The sequence below is a fragment of the Coturnix japonica genome, chromosome 6 (genome assembly GCF_054131305.1).
Source record: "Coturnix japonica strain WE chromosome 6, WE-NBRP24, whole genome shotgun sequence".
NCBI lineage: Eukaryota > Metazoa > Chordata > Aves > Galliformes > Phasianidae > Coturnix > Coturnix japonica.
Genome location: NC_140668.1, coordinates 11339316 through 11362079, shown reverse-complemented (window position 1 = coordinate 11362079; position 22764 = coordinate 11339316). Strand labels below are relative to the sequence as shown.

Here is a 22764-nt window from a genome sequence, read left to right as displayed (position 1 = left end):
TATGGGTCTCTATGGGTCTCTATGGGTCTCTATGGGTCTCTATGGGTCCCTATGGGTCTCTATGGGTCGCTATGGGGCCGTACCTTGTGCTGTGCTGTCAATGTGGGGCGGGTGAAGACGGGTCCGAAGTGGGCGGGGCCTGAGTTGGCTCCTCCTACAAAAGGGGCGGGGCCAAAGGTAAGCCACGCCCACCCCATTGATTCCTATTACCCCCCATAGAGCCCCATAGAGCCCCATAGACACCCCATAGAGCCCCATAGACACCCCATAGAGCCCCATAGACACCCCATAGAGCCCCATATCACCCCATAGAGCCCCATAGCGCCCCATATCCGCCCCATATTACCCCATAACCCCCCATATCTGCCCCATAGCCCCCCATATCTGCCCCATAGCCCCCCATATCTGCCCCATAGAATCCCATAGACCCCCATATCACCCCATAGCCCCCCATATCTGCCCCACAGCCCCCCATATCTGCCCCATAGACACCCCATAGAGCCCCATAACCACCCCATAGAGCCCCATATCACCCCATAGAGCCCCATATCACCCCATAGACCCCATAGATCCCCATAGACCCCATAGCACCCCATAGATCCCCATAGAGCCCCATAGATCCCCATAGACACCCCATATCACCCCATAGAGCCCCATAGACCCCATAGCATCCCATAGACCCCATAGACACTTATAGTACCCCATAGAGCCCCATAGTACCCCATAGAGCCCCATATCACCCCATAGAGCCCCATAGACCCCATAGAGCCCCATAGACACCCATATCCCCCCATATCTGCCCCATAGCCCCCCCCATCTGCCCCATAGAGCCCTATAGATCCCCATAGCCCCCCATATCTGCCCCATAGACACCCCATAGAGCCCCATAACCACCCCATAGAGTCCCATAGATACCCCATATCACCCCATAGCCCCCCATATCCCCCCTTACCATGTCTCAGTCTCTCCCCCATGTCCCTCATGGCCCTGGATGGCCCCACACACACGTAGTGCCGCACGCTGCCGCCCCATAACTCGTGGGCCGCCCTATAGGGACGAATATGGGGTCCTATAGGGGTCTATGGGGTGATATGGGGCTCTATGGGGCTCTATGGGGTGATATGGGGGCTCTATGGGGTGATATGGGGCTCTATGGGGTGATATGGGGCTCTATGGGGTGATATGGGGCTCTATGGGGTGATATGGGGTGTCTATGGGGGTCTATGGGGCTCTATGGGGTGATATGGGGGAGTTCTATGGGGGTCTATGGGGTGATATGGGGGGCTATGAGGTTCTATGGGGTGATATGGGGTGTCTATGGGATCTATGGGGCTCTATGGGGTGATATGGGGATCTATGGGGCTCCATGGGGGTCCATGGGGTGATATGAGAGTCTATGGGGTGCTATGGGGTCTATGGGGGTCTATGGGGTTCTATGGGGTCTATGGGGTTCTATGGGGGTCTATGGAGTTCTATGGGCTCTATGGGGATCTATGAGGTTCTATGGGGTGATATGGGGGTCTATGGGGCTCTATGGGGCTCTATGGGGGTCTATAAGGTGATATGGGGGTCTATGGGGTGATATGGGGGTCTATGAGGTTCTATGGAGGTCTATAGGGTTCTATGGGGATCTATGGGGATCTATGGGGTGATATGGAGTTCTATGGGGTTCTATGGGGTCTATGGGGCTCTATGGGGTGATATGGGGTGTCTATGGGCTCTATGGGGCTCTATGGGGTTCTATGGGGTTCTATGGGGTCTATGGGGCTCTATGGGGTGATATGGGGGTCTATTGGGGTCTATGGGGTGATATGGGGTGATATGGGGTGATATGGGGTGATATGGGGTCTATAAGGTGACATGGGGGTCTATGGGGGGCTATGGGGGCTATGAGGTTCTATGGGGTGATATGGGTTTCTATGGGGGTCTATGGGGTTCTATGGGGTGATATGGGGTTCTATGGGGGTCTATGGGGGTCTATGGGGTTCTATGGGGTGATATGGGGTGTCTATGGGGTGATATGGGGTCTATGGGGTGATATGGGGGTCTATGGGGTGATATGGGGTTCTATGGGGTGATATGGGGTGTCTATGGGGTGATATGGGGTCTATGGGGTGATATGGGGGTCTATGGGGTTCTATGGGGGTCTATGGGGTGATATGGGGGAGTTCTATGGGGGTCTATGGGGTGATATGGGGGGCTGTGAGGTTCTATGGGGTGATATGGAATGTCTATGGGATCTATGGGGCTCTATGGAGTTCTATGGGGTCTATGGGGTGATATGGGGGTCTATGGGGTTCTATTGGGGTCTATGGGGATCTATGGGGATCTATGGGGATCTATGGGGGTCTATAAGGTGATATGGGGGTCTATGGGGGTCTATGGGGTGATATGGGGATCTATGGAGTTCTATGGGGTCTATGGAGTTCTATGGGGCTCTATGGGGTGATATGGGGGGCTATGAGGTTCTATGGAGGTCTATAGGGTTCTATGGGGGTCTATGGGGGTCTATGGGGTCTATGGGGCTCTATGGGGTGATATGGGGTGATATGGGGTGATATGGGGTGATATGGGGTGATATGGGGTGATATGGGGGAGTTCTATGGGGGTCTATGGGGTGATAGGGGGGGCTATGGGGGTCTATGGGGTTCTATGGGGTGATATTGGGGCCTATGGGGTTCTATGGGGCTCTATGGAGTTCTATGGGGTCTATGAGGTTCTATGGGGTTCTATGGGGTGTCTATGGGGTCTATGGGGCTCTATGGGGTGATATGGGGTGTCTATGGGGCTCTATGGGGGTCTATGGGGTGATATGGAGTGTCTATGGGGCTCTATGGGGTGATATGGGGGGCTATGAGGTTCTATGGGGTGATATGGGGTGTCTATGGGATCTATGGGGCTCTATGGGGTGATATGGGGCTCTATGGGGCTCTATGGGGTGATATGGGGTGTCTATGGGGATCTATGGGGCTCTATGGGGTGTCTATGGGGATCTATGGGGCTCTATTGGGCTCTATGGGGTGTCTATGGGGCTCTATGGAGTTCTATGGGGTCTATGGGGGGCTATGAGGTTCTATGGGGTGATATGGGGATCTATGGAGTTCTATGGGCTCTATGGGGCTCTATGGGGTGATATGGGGTGTCTATGGGGATCTATGGGGCTCTATGGGGTGATATGGGGTGTCTATGGGGCTCTATGGGGTTCTATGGGGCTCTATGGGGCTCTATGGGGCTCTATGGGGTTCTATGGGGCTCTATAGGGCTCTATGGGGTTCTATGGGGCTCTATGGGGTCTATGGGGTCCCTCACCAACACGCGGTGCCGATCCCGTTGCCATAATCCAGCACAGTCTGTGGGGCAAAAGTGGGGACACGGAGCTGGATCTGTGGGGCAGGAACATGTCAGCCCCATAGGGACCCATAGAGACCCATAGAGACCCATAGGGACCCATAGAGACCCATAGAGACCCATAGGGACCCATAGAGCCCCATAGGGACCCATAGGGACCCATAGAGCCCCATAGGGACCCATAGAGACCCATAGAGACCCATAGAGACCCATAGAGACCCATAGGGACCCATAGGGACCCATAGAGACCCATAGGGACCCATAGGGACACATAACCACCCCATAGGGACCCATAGAGACCCATAGGGACCCATAGGGACCCATAGAGACCCATAGAGACCCATAGGGACCCATAGGGACCCATAGGGACCCATAGGGACCCATAGGGACCCATAGAGCCCCATAGGGACCCCATAGGGACCCATAGAGCCCCATAGGGACCCATAGGGACCCATAGAGCCCCATAGGGACCCATAGAGACCCATAGAGACCCATAGAGACCCATAGAGACCCATAGGGACCCATAGGGACCCATAGAGACCCATAGGGACCCATAGGGACACATAACCACCCCATAGGGACCCATAGAGACCCATAGGGACCCATAGGGACCCATAGAGACCCATAGAGACCCATAGGGACCCATAGGGACCCATAGGGACCCATAGGGACCCATAGGGACCCATAGGGACCCATAGGGACCCCATAGGGACCCATAGAGCCCCATAGGGACCCACAGGGACCCATAGGGACCCATAACCACCCCATAGGGACCCATAGAGACCCATAGGGCCCCATAATGACCCCATAGCCCCATAACGACCCCACAGGGACCCATAGAAACCCCATAGGACCCCATAGAGACCCCACAGGGACCCCATAGGGACCCAGAGACCCATAGGGACCCCATAGGGACCCACAGGACCCCATAACCACCCCATAGGGACCCATAGGACCCATTAACCACCCCATAGGGCCCCATAGGGAGACATGGGGACCCCATAGGGACTCATAGAGACCCATAGGGCCCCATAACGACCCCACAGGGACCCATAGGAATCCCATAGAACCCCATAGAGACCCCATAGAGACCCATAGGGACCCAGAGACCCATAGGGACCCATAGAGACCCATAGGGACCCAGAGACCCATAGGGACCCATAGGGACCCATAGGGACCCATAACCACCCCATAGGGACCCCATAGCCCCATAACAACCCCACAGAGACCCCATAGGACCCCATAGGGACCCACAGAGACCCCATAGGGACCCATAGAGACCCCATAGGGACCCCATAGGGACCCAGAGAGACCCCATATAACCCCATAGGGACCCATAGGGACCCCATAGAGACCCAAAGGAGCCCATAGGGACCCATAGAGCCCCATAGGACCCCATAGGGACCCATAGGGACCCCATAGGGACCTTATAGAGACCCATAGGGACCCCATAGCCCCATAACAACCCCACAGATACCCCATAGGGACCCATAGGGACCCCATAGGGACCAATAGGGACCCAGAGACCCATAGGGACCCCATAGGGACCCATAGGACCCCATAACCACCCCATAGGGACCCATAGGACCCATTAACCACCCCACAGGGACCCATAGAGACCCATAGGGACCCCATAGCCCCATAACAACCCCACAGAGACCCCATAGAGACCCATAGGGACCCCATAGGGACACATAGGACCCCATAGGGACCCACAGGGACCCCATAGGGACCCATAGAAGCCCCATAGCCCCATAACAACCCCACAGAGACCCCATAGGGACCCCATAGGGACCCCATAGGGACCCAGAGACCCATAGGGACCCCATAGGGACACATAACCGCCCCATAGGGACCCATAGGGACCCCATAGGGACCCCATAACCACCCCATAGGGCCCCATAGGGACCCCATAGGGACCCATAGACCCATAGGGACCCCATAGGGACCCACAGAGACCCCATAGGGACCTTATAGAGCCCCATAGGGACCCATAGGGACCCCATAACCACCCCATAGGGACCTTATAGAGCCCTTAGGGACCCATAGGGACCCTTAGGACCCCATAACCACCCCATAGGACCCCATAGGGACCCCATAGAGCCCCATAGGACGCCATAGAGCCCCATAGGACCCCATAGAGCCCCATAGGGCCCCACCTCTTGCAGTGCCCGCCCCACAGCCGCGTGGTCCCTCCTGAGCCTCACAGCCAGGTAGGCACGAGCCAGCTCCACTGTGAACCTATAGGGGAACATATGGGGTTAGGGGCCCATAGGGACCCATAGGGACACATAGGGACACATAGGGACCCATAGGGACCCATAGGGACACATAGGGACCCATAGGGACCCATAGGGACCCATAGGGACCCATAGGGACACATAGGGACCCATAGGGACCCATAGAGATACATAGGGACCCATAGGGACACATAGAGACACATAGGGACCCATAGGGACCCATAGGGACACATAGGGACCCATAGAGACCCATAGAGACCCATACGACCCATAGGGACCCATAGAGACCCATAACAACCCCATAGGGACCCATAGAGACCCATAGTGACCCCATAGAGACCCCATAACAACCCCATAGGGACCCATAGAGACCCCATAGGGACCCATAGAGACCCCATAGGGACCCATAGAGACCCCATAGAAACCCATAAGACCCATACGACCCATAGGGACCCATAGAGACCCATAACAACCCCATAGGGACCCATAGAGACCCCATAGGGACCCATAGAGACCCCATAGGGACCCATAGCAACCCCATAGGACCCACAGAGACCCATACTGACCCCATAGCGGCCCCATAAGACCCATAATGACCCCATAGGGACCCATAGAGACCCATAATGACCCCATAGGGACCCATAAGACCCATACGACCCATAGGGACCCATAGAGACCCATAACAACCCCATAGGGACCCCATAGAAACCCATAGAACCCATAGGGACCCATAGCGAACCCATAGAGACCCATAGGGACCCCATAGGGACCCATAAGAACCCAATAGGGACCCACAGAGACCCATAGCGAACCCATAGAGACCCATAGGGACCCCTAGAAACACATAGGACCCCATAAGGACCCATAGAGACCCATAGAGACCCACAGAGACCCATAGGGACCCATAGAGACACATAGGGACCCATAGAGACACATAGGGACCCATAGAGACACATAGGGACCCATAGGGACCCATAGGGACACATAGAGACCCATAGAGACCCATAGGGACCCATAGGGACCCATAGGGACACATAGGGACCCATAGGGACACATAGGGACACATAGGGACCCATAGGGACACATAGGGACCCATAGGGACCCATAGAGACACATAGGGACACATAGGGACCCATAGGGACCCATAGGGACACATAGGGACCCCATAGGGACCCATAGAGACCCCATAGGGACCCATAGGGACCCATAGGGACCCATAGGGACCCATAGGGACACATAGGGACCCATAGGGACCCATAGGGACACATAGGGACCCATAGGGACCCATAGGGACCCCATAGGGACACATAGAGACCCATAGGGACCCATAGAGACCCATAGGGACCCATAGGGACACATAACAACCCAATAGAACCCATAATGACCCCATAGGAACCCCAAAGAGACCCATAGCAACCCATAGGACCCCATAAGAACCCCATAGGGACCCACAGAGACCCCTTAGAGACCCATAGGGACACATAGGGACCCATAGTGACCCACAGAGACCCATAGAGACCCCAAAGAACCCATAAAGACCCCATAGGACCCATAACAACCCCATAGAGACCCCATAGGACCCATAGAAACCCATAGGACCCCATAAGGACCCATAGAGACCCCATAGGGACCCATAGGGACCCATAGAGACCCATAGGGACCCATAGAGACCCATAGGGACCCATAGGGACCCATAGAGACCCATAGAGACCCATAGGGACCCATAGGGACCCCATAGGACCCATAACAACCCCATAGAAACCCCATAGAGACCCATAGTGACCCCATAATAACCCCATAGGGACCCATATGACCCACAGGGACCCATAGAGACCCATAACAACCCCATAGGGACCCATAGAGACCCATAATGACCCCATAGGACCCATAATAACCCCATAGAGACCCATAGATCCCCATATCCCCCCACAGAGACCCCATAAGACCAATAATGACCCCATAGAGACCCCATAGGGACCCCATAGAAACCCACAGGACCCATAGGGACCCATAACAACCCTATAGGGACCCATTGTGACCCATAGGGACCCCATAGGATCCATAATGACCCCATAGGGACCCATAGCGAACCCATAGAGACCCATAGAGACCCCATAGGAACCCATAACAACCCCATAGAACCCATAATGACCCCATAGGGACCCATAGGGACCCACAGGGACCCATAACGACCCCATAGAGACCCACAGAGACCCCATAGGGACCCCATAAGACCCATAGAGACCCCATAGTGACCCATAGGGACCCATAAAAACCCCATAGAGACCCATAGGGACCCCATAGGATCCATAATGACCCCATAGGGACCCATAGCGAACCCATTAAGACCCATAGGGACCCCATAGGACCCATACGACCCATAGGGACCCATAGAGACCCATAGAGACCCCATAGGGACCCATACGACCCATAGGGACCCATAGAGACCCATAGAGACCCCATAGAGACCCATAGCGAACCCATTGAGACCCATAGGGACCCCATAGGACCCATAGAGACCCCATAGGGACCCATAAGAACCCAATAGGGACCCACAGAGACCCATAGAGATCCATAGGGACCCCATAGGACCCATAGAAACCCATAGGACCCCATAAGAACCCCATAGGGATCCATAGAAACCCCATAGGGACCCCATAGGACCCATAGAGACCCATAGATCCCCATATCCCCCCATAGAGACCCCATAGGACTTATAATGACCCCATAGAGACCCCATAGGGACCCATAACAACCCCATAGAGACCCATAGGGCCCATAACGACCCCATAGGGACCCATAGCGAACCCATAGAGACCCATAGAAACCCATAGGACCCCATAAGGACCCATAGAGACCCCATAGAGACCCATAATGACCCCATAGAGACCCATAGCGACCCCATAGAGACCCATAAGACCCATAGAGACCCCATAGGACCCATAGAGACCCCATAGGGACCCATAGGGACCCATAGGGACCCCATAGGGACCCATAGAAACCCATAGAGACCCCATATCACCCCATAAGTACCTGATTTTTGGTCCCGGTTCCTGCTCTGTGGGTCACAGATATGGGAAGGGGGGGGTTATGACGTCATCCACCCTATGACGTCATCACGATGATGTCATCACACCCAATGACGTCATCACTCACCTGGGGGGCGCTGACCCCAAAACTGTGTCCCCAACATCTGGGCCTGAACCGGGCTCCAGCCTAAAGTGTGGGGCAGGGAGACCCATAGGGACCCATAGAGACCCATAGAGACCCATAGAGACCCATAGAGACACATAGAGACCCATAGAGACCCATAGGGACCCATAGGGACCCATAGGGACCCATAGGGACCCATAGGGACCCATAGAGACACATAGAGACCCATAGGGACCCATAGGGACCCATAGAGACCCATAGAGACCCATAGGGACCCATAGGGACCCATAGGGACACACCCCATATCCCCCCATATCCCCCTATATCACCCCATATCCCCCATTACTGACCCCATATCCCCCCATATCCCCCATTAATGACCCCATATCCCCCCATATCACCCCATAGACCCCCCATATCCCCCCATAAACACCCCATATCCCCCCATAGACCCTATTAATGACCCCATATCCCCCCATAACCTCCCATATCCCCCCATATCACCCCATAGATCCCCTATATCCCCCCATATCACCCCATAGACCCCCCATATCCCCCAATAATGACCCCATATCCTCCCATATCCCCCCATAGACCCCCCATATCCCCCTATATCACCCCATATCCCCCCATATCCCCCCATATACACCCCATATCCCCTCATATCCCCCATTAATGACCCCATATCCCCCCATATCCCCCATTAATGACCCCATAGAGCCCCATAGAGCCCCATATCCCCCCATAGACCCCTATAAACACCCCATAGACCCCCCACATCCCCCTATATCACCCCATAGACCCCCATATCACCCCATATCACCCCATATATCCCCCCATAGACCCCCATATCACCCCATAGATCCCCCATATCCCCCTATATCACCCCATAGACCCCCATATCCCCCCATATCCCCCATTAATGACCCCATAGACCCCCCATATCCCCCCATATCCCCCTATATCACCCCATATCACCCCATAGATCCCCCATATCCCCCTATATCACCCCATAGACACCCCATATCCCCCATTACTGACCCCATATCCCCCCATATCACCCCATAGACACCCCATATCCCCCATTAATGACCCCATATCCCCCCATATATCCCCCCATAGACACCCCATATCCCCCCATATCACCCCATAGACCCCCATATCCCCCTATATCACCCCATAGATCCCCTATATCCCCCCATATCTCCCATTAATGACCCCATATCCCCCCATATCACCCCATAGACACCCCATATCCCCCATTACTGACCCCATATCCCCCCATATCCCCCCATATCCTCCCATAGATCCCCCATATCCCCCATTAATGACCCCATATCCCCCCATAGACCCCTATATCCGCCCATATCCCCCCATAGACCCCTATATCCCCCCACCTTCCTCGTCCATCACACTTTGAGCCGCTTTATCCAGAGCTGTGGGGAGACGCAGCACCCGGGGAACAGCCCCGTCCTGTATGGGAACATATAGGGACAATAGGGGCCCTATAGGACACATAGGGACACATAGAGACACATAGGGACCCATAGAGACACACAGGGACCCCATAACCCCATAGGGACACATAGAGACACATAGGGACCCCATAGGGACAATAGGGGCCCTATAGGACACATAGGGACACATAGGGACACATAGGGACACATAGGGACACATAGGGACACATAGGGACCCACAGGGACACATAGGGACCCTATAGGACCCATAGAGACCCATAGGGACCCCATAACCCCATAGGGACACACAGGGACACATAGGGACCCCATAACCCCATAGGTACCCATAGGGACCCATAGGGACACATAGAGACCCATAGAGACACATAGGGACCCCATAACCCCATAGAGACCCATAGGGACCCCATAGGAGCCATAGAGACCCATAGGGACAATAGGGACCCATAGGGACCCCATAACCCCATAGAGACCCATAGGGACCCATAGGGACCCCATAACCCCATAGGGACACATAGGGACCCCATAACCCCATAGGGACACATAGGGACCCCATAGCCCCATAGAGACCCATAGGGACCCTATAGGACCCATAGGGACACATAGAGACCCATAGGGACCCCATAACCCCATAGGGACACATAGGGACCCTATAGGACCCATAGGGACACATAGAGACCCATAGGGACCCCATAACCCCATAGAGACCCATAGGGACCCCATAGGAGCCTATAGGAGCCATAGAGACCCATAGGGACAATAGGGACCCATAGGGACCCTATAAGACCCATAGAGACCCCATAACTCCATAGGGACACATAGGGACCCCGTAGAGACACATATGGACAATAGGGACCCCATAACCCCATAGGGACCCATAGAGACCCATAGGGACCCATAGGGACCCATAGGGACAATAGGGACCCTATAGGACCCATAGGGACCCCATAACCCCATAGGGACACATAGAGACCCATAGGGACCCATAGGGACACATAGAGACCCCATAAAGACCCCATAGATTACTATAAACCCCCATAGATACCCCTATACACCCCCATAGACCCCCATTAACCCCTATAAACCCCCATAGAGACCCCTATGAACCCCTATAGACCCCCATAGAGACCCCTATAAACCCCCATAGACCCCCATTAACCTCTATAAACCCCCATTAACCCCTATAAACCCCCATAGACCCCCATTAACCCCCATAGAACCCCTATAAACCCCCATAGACCCCATAGAAACCCCCATTAACCCCTATAAACCACCATACAAACCCCTATAGGCCCCATAGAAAGCTCTATTAACCCCCATAGACCCCCATTAATCCCTATAAACCCCCATAGAAACCCCTATAACCCCCCACAGACCCCCATTAACCCCTATAGACCCCATAGAAAGCCCTATAAACCCCCATAGACCCCCATAGAGACCCCTATAAACCCCCATTAACCCCTATAACCCCCCATTAACCCCCATAGAAACCCCTATAAACCCCCATAACCCCCATTAACCCCCATAGACCCCCATTAACCCCCATAGACCCCCATTAACCCCTATAAACCCCCATTAACCCCTATAAACCCCCATAGAGACCCCTATAACCCCCCATAGACCCCCATTAACCCCCATAGACCCCCATTAATCCCCATAGAGACCCCTATAACCCCCCATTAACCCCCATAGGCCCCATAGGCCGCACTAGGCCCCGTACGGACCTTCATCCTCCATTGTCCCGTCATGGCGCAGCGCAGCCCCCGCGCCCACACGGGCGCCGCCATCTTGCCGCAAAGACTCCGGAAAAGGCGGGCGCGTCCTCTCAGCCAATAGAAATAGGGGCGGAGAGTGACGGACAGGCGAGGCGACCAATGGGGAAGGAAGGAGGGCTCGCCGCGCTGCTCAGCCAATCGGAAGGGGGTTCAGAGTGATTGACGGGTGAGGCGGCCAATGGGTGAAGGAAAATGGTTTGGCGCTGTTTTTTGCGCCCAATCAGCGCTTTGGAGGCTTTTGTGAACGAAATGAGGCCTTGAAATGGGTAAAAACCGGCCCAAAATGGTTTATTTTGGTATAAAAAACCTTCATTATAAATATAAACTCTATGGTTGGGACAGAACAGCACAGACAGGCAGAAAAGACGCTCTAGGATTCAGTCCTCCAGCATCTCTATGGTCACAAGTCCTCCAGAGTCCCTCCAGTCCTCCAGCATCTCTATGGTCCCGAGTCCTCCAGCGTCTCTATGGTCTCAGGTCCTCCAACGCAGTCCTCCAGCATCTCTATGGTCTCAAGTCCTCCAGCGTCCCCATAGTCCTCCAGGGTCTCCATGATCATGAGTCCTCCAGCATCTCTATCGTCTCAAGTCCTCCAGCATCTCTATTCCCTACAGTCCTCCACCATCTCTATGGTTCCTATAGTCCTCCAGCATCCCTATAGTCCTCCATAGTCTCTATTGTCCCAAATCCACCATCTCTACGGTCTCAAGTCCTCCAGCGTCCCCATAGTCCTCCACAGACTCTATGATCATGAGTCCTCCATCATCTCTATGGTCCCAAGTCCTCCAACGCAGTCCTCCATCGTCTCTATGATCCCCCCCCACCCCCATTATAACCCCAGTCCTCCAAGTAACCATAGAGATCCCATTATAACCCCAGTCCTCCAACAATAAACCATAGAGATCCCATTATACCCCCAGTCCTCCAAGTAACCATAGAGATCCCATTATACCCCCAGTCCTCCAAGCAATCATAGAGATCCCATTATACCCCCGGTCCTCCAACAACAAACCATAGAGATCCCATTATACCCCCAGTCCTCCAACAATAAACCATAGAGATCCCATTATACCCCCAGTCCTCCAACAATAAACCATAGAGATCCCATTATACCCCCAGTCCTCCAACAATAAACCATAGAGATCCCATTATACCCCCAGTCCTCCAACAATAAACCATAGAGATCCCATTATACCCCCAGTCCTCCAACAATAAACCATAGAGATCCCATTATACCCCCAGTCCTCCAACAATAAACCATAGAGATCCCATTATACCCCCAGTCCTCCAACAATAAACCATAGAGATCCCATTATACCCCCAGTCCTCCAACAATAAACCATAGAGATCCCATTATACCCCCAGTCCTCCAACAATAAACCATAGAGATCCCATTATACCCCCAGTCCTCCAATAAACCATAGAGATCCCATTATACCCCCAGTCCTCCAACAATAAACCATAGAGATCCCATTATACCCCCAGTCCTCCAACAATAAACCATAGAGATCCCATTATACCCCCAGTCCTCCAACAATAAACCATAGAGATCCCATTATACCCCCAGTCCTCCAACAATAAACCATAGAGATCCCATTATACCCCCAGTCCTCCAAGAAACCATAGAGATCGCAGTCCTAGAGACACTTCCTGTCCCCTCCTGGTGCCACTTCCTGCTTCCTGTGCCGCTCTGTCCCGTCCTCTCTATGCCCCTCAGTCCTCCAGCAGATTACCCAGCGTCCCTCGGGGCTTGGCCCAGCTCTGCTCCCATTGGCTGCGGCTCCGAATGAACAATTCCAATTGGAGGCTGTGTTCAAGATGGCGGCCGTGGGGGTCCCGCAGCAGCGCCCGCCGTTGGGGGGCTATGGGGGTCAATGGGGGTAAATTAACCCCTATAGACCCATAGGAAGGGGGTTTTAAGGGATTTTAAGGGGTTTTAAGGGTTTTTTGGGGTGAATTCGGGCTGTTTTGGGGTTTCTTACCCAGCTCGGAGGCGATGGAGGCTCGAATGGGGGCGGGGCTGGAATCCAAGATGGCGTCCACCACGCGGCTGCCATTACGGTGACAGGCCAGGGACAGGAAGTGGCCCTGTGATGTCACAAAGGGGGGCGGGGCTTCGTCAGGGCCAGGCCCGCGTCTGATTGGATGGGTTAATGAAGGGGACGGGGCATAAACGTGGCCACACCCCCTTATAGTGGAGCCCATTGAATTCAATGGAGGGGGCGGGGCTTAATTAGACCACGCCCCCTTATAGTGGAGCCCATAGAGATGAATGGAAGGGGGCGTGGCTTCATTTAGGCTCCACCTCCATTTAATATGGAGCCAATGGGGATGAATGGAGGGGGCGGGGCTTCAACAGGAGCCCATAGGAATGAATGGAAGGGGGCGTGGCTTCAATTAGGCTCCGCCCCCATTTATTGTGGAGCCAATGGGGGTGAATGGAGGGGGTGGGGCTTCAATTAGGCCACGCCCCCTCATAGTGGAGCCCATAGAGGTGAATGGAGGGGGCGGGGCTTCAAAAGGAGCCCATAGAGATGAATGGAGGGGGGCGTGGCTTCATTTAGGCTCCGCCCCCATCCATTGTGGAGCCAATGAGGATGAATGGAGGGGGCGGGGCTACAATTAGGCCACGCCCCCTTATAGTAAAGCCCATAGAGATGAATGGAAGGAGGTGGGGCTTCAATAGGAGCCCATAAGGATGAATGGAAGGGGGCGTGGCTTCATTTAGGCTCCACCCCCATTTACTATGGAGCCAATGGGGATGAATGGAGGGGGCGGGGCTTCAATTAGGCCACGCCCACTTATAGTGGAGCCCATAGAGATGAATGGAAGGGGGCGTGGCTTCATTTAGGCTCCACCTCCATTTAATATGGAGCCAATGGGGATGAATGGAGGGGGCGGGGCTTCAACAGGAGCCCATAGGAATGAATGGAGGGGGGCGTGGCTTCCTTTAGGCCCCACCCCCTTTTATTGTGCAGCCAATGGGGATGAATGGAGGGGGCGGAGCTTTAATAGGAGCCCATAGGAATGAATGGAGGGGGCGTGGCTTCATTTAGGCTCCGCCCCCGTTTACTGTGGAGCCAATGGGGATGAATGGAGGGGGCGGGGCTTCAACAGGAGCCCATAGGAATGAATGGAAGGGGGCGTGGCTTCAATTGGGCTCCGCCCCCATTTATTGTGGAGCCAATGGGGGTGAATGGAGGGGGTGGGGCTTCAATTAGGCCACGCCCCCTCATAGTGGAGCCCATAGAGATGAATGGAGGGGGGCGTGGCTTCATTTAGGCTCCGCCCCCATCCATTGTGGAGCCAATGAGGATGAATGGAGGGGGCGGGGCTACAATTAGGCCACGCCCCCTTATAGTAAAGCCCATAGAGATGAATGGAAGGAGGTGGGGCTTCAATAGGAGCCCATAAGGATGAATGGAAGGGGGCGTGGCTTCATTTAGGCTCCACCCCCATTTACTATGGAGCCAATGGGGATGAATGGAGGGGGCGGGGCTTCAATTAGGCCACGCCCACTTATAGTGGAGCCCATAGAGATGAATGGAAGGGGGCGTGGCTTCATTTAGGCTCCACCTCCATTTAATATGGAGCCAATGGGGATGAATGGAGGGGGCGGGGCTTCAACAGGAGCCCATAGGAATGAATGGAGGGGGGCGTGGCTTCCTTTAGGCCCCACCCCCTTTTATTGTGCAGCCAATGGGGATGAATGGAGGGGGCGGAGCTTTAATAGGAGCCCATAGGAATGAATGGAGGGGGCGTGGCTTCATTTAGGCTCCACCCCCATTTACTATGGAGCCAATGGGGATGAATGGAAGGGTCGGGGCTTCTATAGGAGCCCATAGAGATGAATGGAGGGGGGGCGTGGCTTCCTTTAGGCCCCACCCCCTTTTATTGTGCAGCCAATGGGGATGAATGGAGGGGGCAGGGCTTAATATGGCCACGCCCCTTTTAGAGTGGAGCCCATAGGGATGAATGGAGGGGGCGTGGCTTCATTTAGGCCCCGCCCCCATCTATTGTGGAGCCAATGGGGATGAATGGAGGGGGCGGAGCTACAATGAGGCCACGCCCCCTCATCCAGGATGAATGGAAGGGGGCGTGGCTTAACGCAGGCCACGCCCCCTTATAGTGGAGCCCATAGGGATGAATGGAAGGGGGCGTGGCTTAACGGAGGCCACGCCCCCTTGTAGTAAACCCCATAGAGATGAATGGAAGGGGTCCCCCCCCATTCAACTCAATGCGTGTGACCCAAAAACGGGCTTTTTTCCCCCATTACCTTCAGTTTCCGGATGAGTCTCTTCCTGGTACGGGGTGGGACGGAGGGGCTGGCCAAGATGGCGTCCCAAAGATGGCTGCCGGGGGGGCTGAGGGCCAAGGAGAGCAAATGGGGGGGGGCAAAGCCTGGAGACCCCCAAGTAACAGCGATGGGTCACGGAAATGGAGCAGGAGCTGGAGGAGCTGGGAACCACGGGGGGTTATGGGGCCTAGAGAGGGCTGAGATATGGGGCAGGGTTATATGGGGGGTAATGGGGGGATATGGGGGAATATGGGGGGCAATGGGGGGTAATGGGGGGCAATGGGGGGCAATGGGGGCAATGGGAACCCTATGGGGTTATGGGGCCTAGAGAGGACTGAGATATGGGGCAGGGTTACATGGGGGGCAATGGGAACCCTATGGGGCCTAAAAAGGGCTGAGATATGGGTCAGGGTTATATGGGGGGATATGGGAACCCTATGGGGTGATGGGGCCTAGAGAGGGCTGAGATATGGGGCAGGGTTATATGGGGGGCAATGGGGGGTTATGGGGCCTAAAAAGGGCTGAGATATGGGGCAGGGTTACATGGGGGGCAATGGGGGGATATGGGGGAATATGGGGGGCAATGGGGGGCAATGGGGGCAATGGGAACCCTATGGGGTTATGGGGCCTAGAGAGGGCTGAGATATGGGGCAGGGTTACATGGGGGGATATGGGGTCAATGGAGTTCAATGGGGGGCAATAGGGGGTAATGGGGGGTTATGGGGCCTAAAGAGGGCTGAGATATGGGGCAGAGTTATATGGGGGGCAATGGGGGGTTATGGGGCATAAAAAGGGCTGAGATATGGGGCAGGGTTACATGGGGGGCAATGGGGGGTTATGGGGGGTTATGGGGGGCAATGGGGGGCAATGGGGGCAATGGGAACCCTATGGGGTTATGGGGCCTAGAGAGGGCTGAGATATGGGGCAGGGTTACATGGGGGGATATGGGGTCAATGGAGTTCAATGGGGGGCAATAGGGGGTAATGGGGGGTTATGGGGCCTAAAGAGGGCTGAGATATGGGGCAGAGTTATATGGGGGGCAATGGGGGGTTATGGGGCCTAGAGAGGGCTGAGATATGGGGCAGGGTTATATGGGGGGCAATGGGGGGATATGGGGGAATATGGGGGGCAATGGGGGCAATGGGAACCCTATGGGGTTATGGGGCCTAAAAAGGGCTGAGATATGGGGCAGGGTTATATGGGGGGCAATGGGAACCCTATGGGGTGATGGGGCCTAAAGAGGGCTGAGATATGGGGCAGGGTTATATGGGGGGCAATGGGGGGTTATGGGGCCTAGAGAGGGCTGAGATATGGGGCAGGGTTACATGGGGGGCAATGGGGGGTTATGGGGCCTAAAAAGGGCTGAGATATGGGGCAGGGTTACATATATGGGGCAATAGGAACCCTATGGGGTTATGGGGCCTAAAGAGGGCTGAGATATGGGGCAGGGTTACATGGGGGGCAATGGGGGGTTATGGGGGGCAATGGGAACCCTATGGGGTGATGGGGCCTAAAAAGGGCTGAGATATGGGGCAGGGTTACATGGGGGGCAATGGGGGGTAATGGGGGGCAATGGGGGCAATGGGAACCCTATGGGGTGATGGGGCCTAGAGAGGGCTGAGATATGGGGCAGGGTTATATGGGGGGCAATGGGGGGTTATGGGGCCTAAAAAGGGCTGAGATATGGGGCAGGGTTATATGGGGGGGATATGGGGGGTTATGGGGCCTAAAGAGGGCTGAGATATGGGGCAGGGTTACATGGGGGGCAATGGGAACCACGGGGGGTTATGGGGCCTAGAGAGGGCTGAGATATGGGGCAGGGTTATATGGGGGGATATGGGGGGTAATGGGGGGCAGAGGGGGTAGATGGGGGGTGATAAGGGGCAGATATGGGTCAATAGGGGCAGCTATGGGGTAATAAGGGCAGATATGGGGCAGCAGTGGGGTAATGGGGGCAGATATGGGGTAATGGGGGCAGGTGTGGGGTGATGGGGGGCAATGGGGGCAGATGGTGGTCAGATATGGGGGACAGGGGGGGCAGATGTGGGGTAATAAGGGCAAATATGGGGCAGATGTGGGGTAATGGGGGCAGATATGGGGTAATAGAGGTAGATATGGGGCAGCTGTGTGGTAATAAGGACAGATATGGGGCAATAGGGGCAGCTATGGGGTAATAAGAGCAGATATGGGGCAGCTGCGGAGTAATGGGGTCAGATGTGGGTCAATGGGGGCAGCAATGGGGCAGCTGTGGGGTAATGGGGGCAGCTATGGGGTAATAAGGGCAGATATAGGGCAGCTATGGGGCAGCAGTGGGTCAATGGGGGTAGATACGGGGTAAAGGGGGCAGCTATGGGGTAATAAGGGCAGATACGGGGCAGATGTGGGTCAATGGGGCCAGATGTGGGTCAATGGGGGCAGATATGGCTCAGATGTGGGTCAATGGGGGCAGCTATGGGGCAGCTATGGGGCAATGGGGGCAGCTATGGGGCAATGGGGGCAGCTATGGGGCAGCTATGGGGCAATGGGGGCAGCTATGGGGCAGCTATGGGGCAATGGGGGCAGCTATGGGGTAATAAGGGAAGATATAGGGCAGATATGGCTCAGATGTGGGTCAATGGGGGCAGCTATGGGGCAGCTATGGGGCAATGGGGGCAGCTATGGGGCAATGGGGGCAGCTATGGGGCAGCTATGGGGCAATGGGGGCAGCTATGGGGTAATAAGGGAAGATATAGGGCAGGTGTGGGTCAATGGGGGCAGCTATGGGGCAGCTATGGGTCAATGGGGGCAGCTATGGGGCAATGGGGGCAGCTATGGGGTAATAAGGGAAGATATAGGGCAGATGTGGGTCAATGGGGGCAGCTATGGGGCAGCTATGGGGCAATGGGGGCAGCTATGGGGCAGCTATGGGGCAGCTATGGGGCAGCTATGGGGCAGCTATGGGGCAGCATTGGTTCAATGTGGGTCTCACCTTCACCTCGTCCCCCTCCAAAGGCTTCAGTGCCAACACCGGCCCCACACAACAGCGGCGCCGCTGGGGGGGGTCCCAGCAATTAAAAGTCTATGGGGGGGGGAAAAGAAGAGGAGAATTAATGGGGAGGGGGCTTCGCTTTAAATGGGGGCCTGTCTCTTTAAGAGATTAGAACGGGGTTTAATTGGGTGTGTGTATCCCTTTAAGGGGGTGGGGCTTAAAGGAGGGGACGTGGCTTAATAAGAAAGGGGGCAGGGCTTAAAGGAGGGGGTGTGGCTTGTGGAAAGGGGGCGTGGCTTAATAAGGGAGGGGGCGTGGCTTTATGGGAAGGGGCGTGGCTTAATAAGGAAGGGGCGTGGCTTATGGGAAGGGGGCGTGGCTTAATAAGGAAGGGGCGTGGCTTATGGAAGAGGCGTGGCTTAATAAGGGAGGGGGTATGGCTTATGGGAAGGGGGCGTGGCTTATGAAGAGGGGGCGTGGCTTAAGGGAAGGGGGCGTGGCTTAATAAGGAGCATGGCTTATGGAAGGGGCGTGGCTTGTGTGAATGGGCGTGGCTTATGGGGAAGGGGGCGTGGCTTAAGGGAAGGGGGCGTGTCTTACCTGCAATAGACTCGTTAGCGCCCCCTGCTGGAGCTCGGGGTATTGCAGGCAGGCGGCCATTAGGGATAATAGGACCCCATGGTGACCGTGGGTCAGGGGCTGCCCCATAGCGGGACCCCATAGTTCCTGGAGGATTGAATGGACCTGGGGGGTGGGAGAGGGTTATAGGGTGGGAATGGGGCGGATATGGGGCGGATATGGGGCAGAAATGGGGCCATAAGTGGGGTCATCAATAGGGCCCAAATGGGACACCAAAGTGACCCCATAGGGATCCATACAGTCACATAGGGACCCATAGGGACACATAGAAACCCCATAGAGACCCATAGAGACCCATAGGGACCCATAGGGACCCATAGGGACACATAGAGACACATAGGGACCCATAGGGCCCCCATAAGGACCCCATAGAGACCCATAGGGACCCATTGAGACTCATATTGACCCCATAGGGACCCATTGAGACCCCATAGGGACCCATAAGGACCCCATAGGGACCCATAGGGAACCAATAGGGTCTCATAGAGATCCATAGGGACCCATAGAGACCCATAGAGACCCCACAGGGACCCATAGGACCCCATATACACCCCAAAATGACCCCATAGAGACCCATAGGGACCCATAGAAACAACACAGGGACCCATAGAGACAACATAGAGACCCATAGGGACCCATTAAGACCCATAGAGACGCATAGGGACACACAGAGACCCATAGAGACCCATAGAAACCCATAGGGACCCATAGAGACCCATAGAAACACATAGGAACCCATACGGACCCATAGAGAGACATGGGGACCCATAGAGACCCATAGAGACCCATAGGGACCCATAGAGACGCATAGAGACCCATAGAAACCCATAGGGACCCCATAGAGTCCCATACTGACCCATAAGACCCCATATACACCCCAAATCGACCCCATAGAGACCAATAGGGACCCATAGGAACCCATAGAGACCCATAGCGACCCATAGGAACCCATAGGGACCCATAGAGACCCATAGAAACCCATAGGGACCCACTGGCCCCGCCCCCTTTTAGCCCCACCTACCACATCCTGGGGTGCGTTGTCAATCAGCCTCTGCAGCCCGTGATTGGCTGTACGGTGACAGGCCACGCCCAGCAGGCGACCAATCAGCTCCTTCCTACAGAGCTCCCTTATGATTGGGGGCGGGGCCACGCTCAGCACCGCCTCCATCACGTGACAACGCTCCGGGTCCTCCAATAGGGACACAAGGGGGCTGAGAGCAACGACCAATCAGAACACAGGGCCGAAAAGACGACAGCCAATCAGAAACGCAGCCTCGAAACCCTCAGCCAATCAGAAACGCCGCCTCGAAACCCTCAGCCAATCAGAAACGCCACCTCGAAACCCCCAGCCAATCAGAAATGCAGGCCCAAAAGCACCAGCCAATCAGAAATGCAGCCTCAAAACTCCCAGCCAATCAGAAACTCAGCCTCAAAACTCCCAGCCAATCAGAAACGCAGCCTCAAAACTCCCAGCCAATCAGAAACGCAGCCTCAAAACTCCCAGCCAATCAGAAACTCAGCCTCAAAACTCCCAGCCAATCAGAAACGCAGCCTCAAAACTCCCAGCCAATCAGAAACTCAGCCTCAAAACTCCCAGCCAATCAGAAACGAGCCCCTGAAACTCCCAACCAATCAGGATGCGGCATCACAACAAGCCCCGCCCCCACCCTGAAGCCACCTCCCAGCCAATCAGCATCAAGCAACCAGCCGGCCAATCAGGAGCATCCCCAAGACCCCCTCCAGCCAATCAGCAGCCAGCACCACTAACAGCCAATCAGAGCTCACCTCTCATCGGGGGCGTGGTCAGATGGCAGCAACAGACCAATGAGAGCACGGCAGAGTCGCTCGCAGTGCTCTGATTGGCTGCGATGTAACGCGTGCAGCGCCCCCTGCAGGCAGAGGCTTTTCCTCCCGTTGCCGCCGTCGCTTCTCATCCGGGGGGCGGAGCTTCAAGCGGCCGTGCTGGAACCGACCAATCAGGGGGCGGGGATTAATGAGGGGGCGGAGCTTCAGGGGGCCAATCAGGAGGAGGGACTCAGTGGGGGGCGTGGCTTAAGGGATCCAATCAGGGGGGCCGTAATAAAAGTAAGAATAATAAGAATAATAATAATGATATTAATTATAATAATAATAATAATTAGACTAATAATAATTGGCAATTGGGGGTAATAGGAGGTAATGGGGGGTTCTGGGATGTAATGGGGGGGTAATGAGAGGCAATGGGGGGCAATGGGGGGTAATAGGAAGCAATGCGGGGTAATGGGGGGTAATGGGATTCAATAGGAGGCAATGGGGGGTAATGGGGAGTAATAGGATTGAATGGGAGGAAATGAATGGGGATATGGAATAAAATGGGTCAAAATGGGACAAAATGGGTCAAAATGGGGATAAAATGGGACATAATGGGATCAAATGGGATATAATGGGTCAAAATGGGATCTAATGGGGACAGAATAGGATCTAATGGGGACAGAATGGGATCTAAAGGGATAAAATAGGATTTAATGGGACATAATGGGTTCTAACGAAATAAACTGGGCTCTAACGGGACAAAATGAGTTTTAATGGGGCAGAATGGGCTCTAATGGGATCAAATGGGCTCTAATGGGGCGTTAATGGGCTCTAATGGGGCGTTAATGGGGTTAATGGGGCGTTAATGGGGTTAATGGGGCGCTAATGGGGTTAATTGGGGTTTTAATGGGGCTCAATGGGGCTCAATGGGCCAAGATGGCGGACTCACCATCGCTGAGGAACCCAGAGGAGACGGCGGGAAGCGGCGCCGCAAGGAACGATGGGAAACAGGAGGGGACAGAGAGCAAGGCATTGTGGGATATAGAGACCGCCAATGAAGGCCGCCATTTTGAAAGGG

General features: G+C 55.0%; 2 protein-coding genes and 1 long non-coding RNA gene across 38 annotated transcripts in view; 1 reads left to right on the top strand and 2 right to left on the bottom strand.

Annotated features, from left to right (window-relative positions):
- Positions 1–12011, bottom strand: part of METTL17 (methyltransferase like 17) — a 26147-nt gene extending 14136 nt beyond the window's left edge. For 11 of the 32 annotated variants that reach the window (XR_014947660.1, XM_085551486.1, XM_085551489.1 and 8 more), the window contains exons 1-8: positions 11941–12011; positions 10139–10214; positions 8745–8804; positions 8622–8646; positions 5508–5589; positions 3310–3383; positions 953–1047; positions 84–154 (exon numbers count right to left, since the gene is read on the bottom strand). Coding sequence is in view for 31 of the 32 variants with exons in the window: in XM_085551486.1 (XP_085407612.1) it covers positions 84–154; positions 953–1047; positions 3310–3383; positions 5508–5589; positions 8622–8646; positions 8745–8804; positions 10139–10214; positions 11941–12003 (546 nt within the window). In the remaining variant the exon portion in view is untranslated. The remainder of the gene's footprint in view (positions 1–83; positions 155–952; positions 1048–3309; positions 3384–5507; positions 5590–8621; positions 8647–8744; positions 8805–10138; positions 10215–11940) is intronic. The other 21 variants (XM_085551487.1, XM_085551494.1, XM_085551490.1 and 18 more) reach the window with 10 other exon arrangements.
- The window catches only part of LOC146760325 (uncharacterized), a 22295-nt gene extending 9964 nt beyond the window's left edge, over positions 1–12331 (top strand). Inside the window, exon 2 of the long non-coding RNA XR_014947664.1 lies at positions 11909–12331. This is a non-coding gene — a long non-coding RNA (uncharacterized LOC146760325). The remainder of the gene's footprint in view (positions 1–11908) is intronic.
- On the bottom strand, positions 12255–22764 carry LOC146760324 (nucleolar protein 9-like). Of its 5 annotated transcripts, none has more exons than XM_085551520.1 (8): positions 22636–22764; positions 21681–21857; positions 20917–21106; positions 19857–20000; positions 19257–19346; positions 16268–16485; positions 13974–14079; positions 12255–13853 (listed from the first exon to the last, which is right to left on the bottom strand). In XM_085551520.1, the coding sequence occupies exons 2-6, from the start codon at positions 21827–21829 to the stop codon at positions 16270–16272; spliced, it is 789 nt and encodes a 262-aa protein (XP_085407646.1). In that variant the 5' UTR covers positions 21830–21857; positions 22636–22764; the 3' UTR covers positions 12255–13853; positions 13974–14079; positions 16268–16269. The 5 variants fall into 5 exon arrangements, with proteins under 5 accessions (XP_085407646.1, XP_085407647.1, XP_085407648.1 ...); XM_085551522.1 differs by having other exon boundaries at positions 13300–13853; positions 16268–16355; XM_085551523.1 differs by having other exon boundaries at positions 13745–13883; positions 16268–16355.

Excerpts from the sequence above, each read along its gene's own strand:
- LOC146760324 (XM_085551520.1), bottom strand. The coding sequence starts at position 21,829 with ATGAGAAGCGACGGCGGCAACGGGAGGAAAAGCCTCTGCCTGCAGGGG. Across the intron at positions 20,001-20,916 it reads ACAACGCACCCCAGGATGTG|GTCCATTCAATCCTCCAGGA; the intron begins GTAGGTGGGGCT and ends CCCACCCCCCAG. Across the intron at positions 19,347-19,856 it reads CGCTAACGAGTCTATTGCAG|ACTTTTAATTGCTGGGACCC; the intron begins GTAAGACACGCC and ends CCCCCCCCATAG.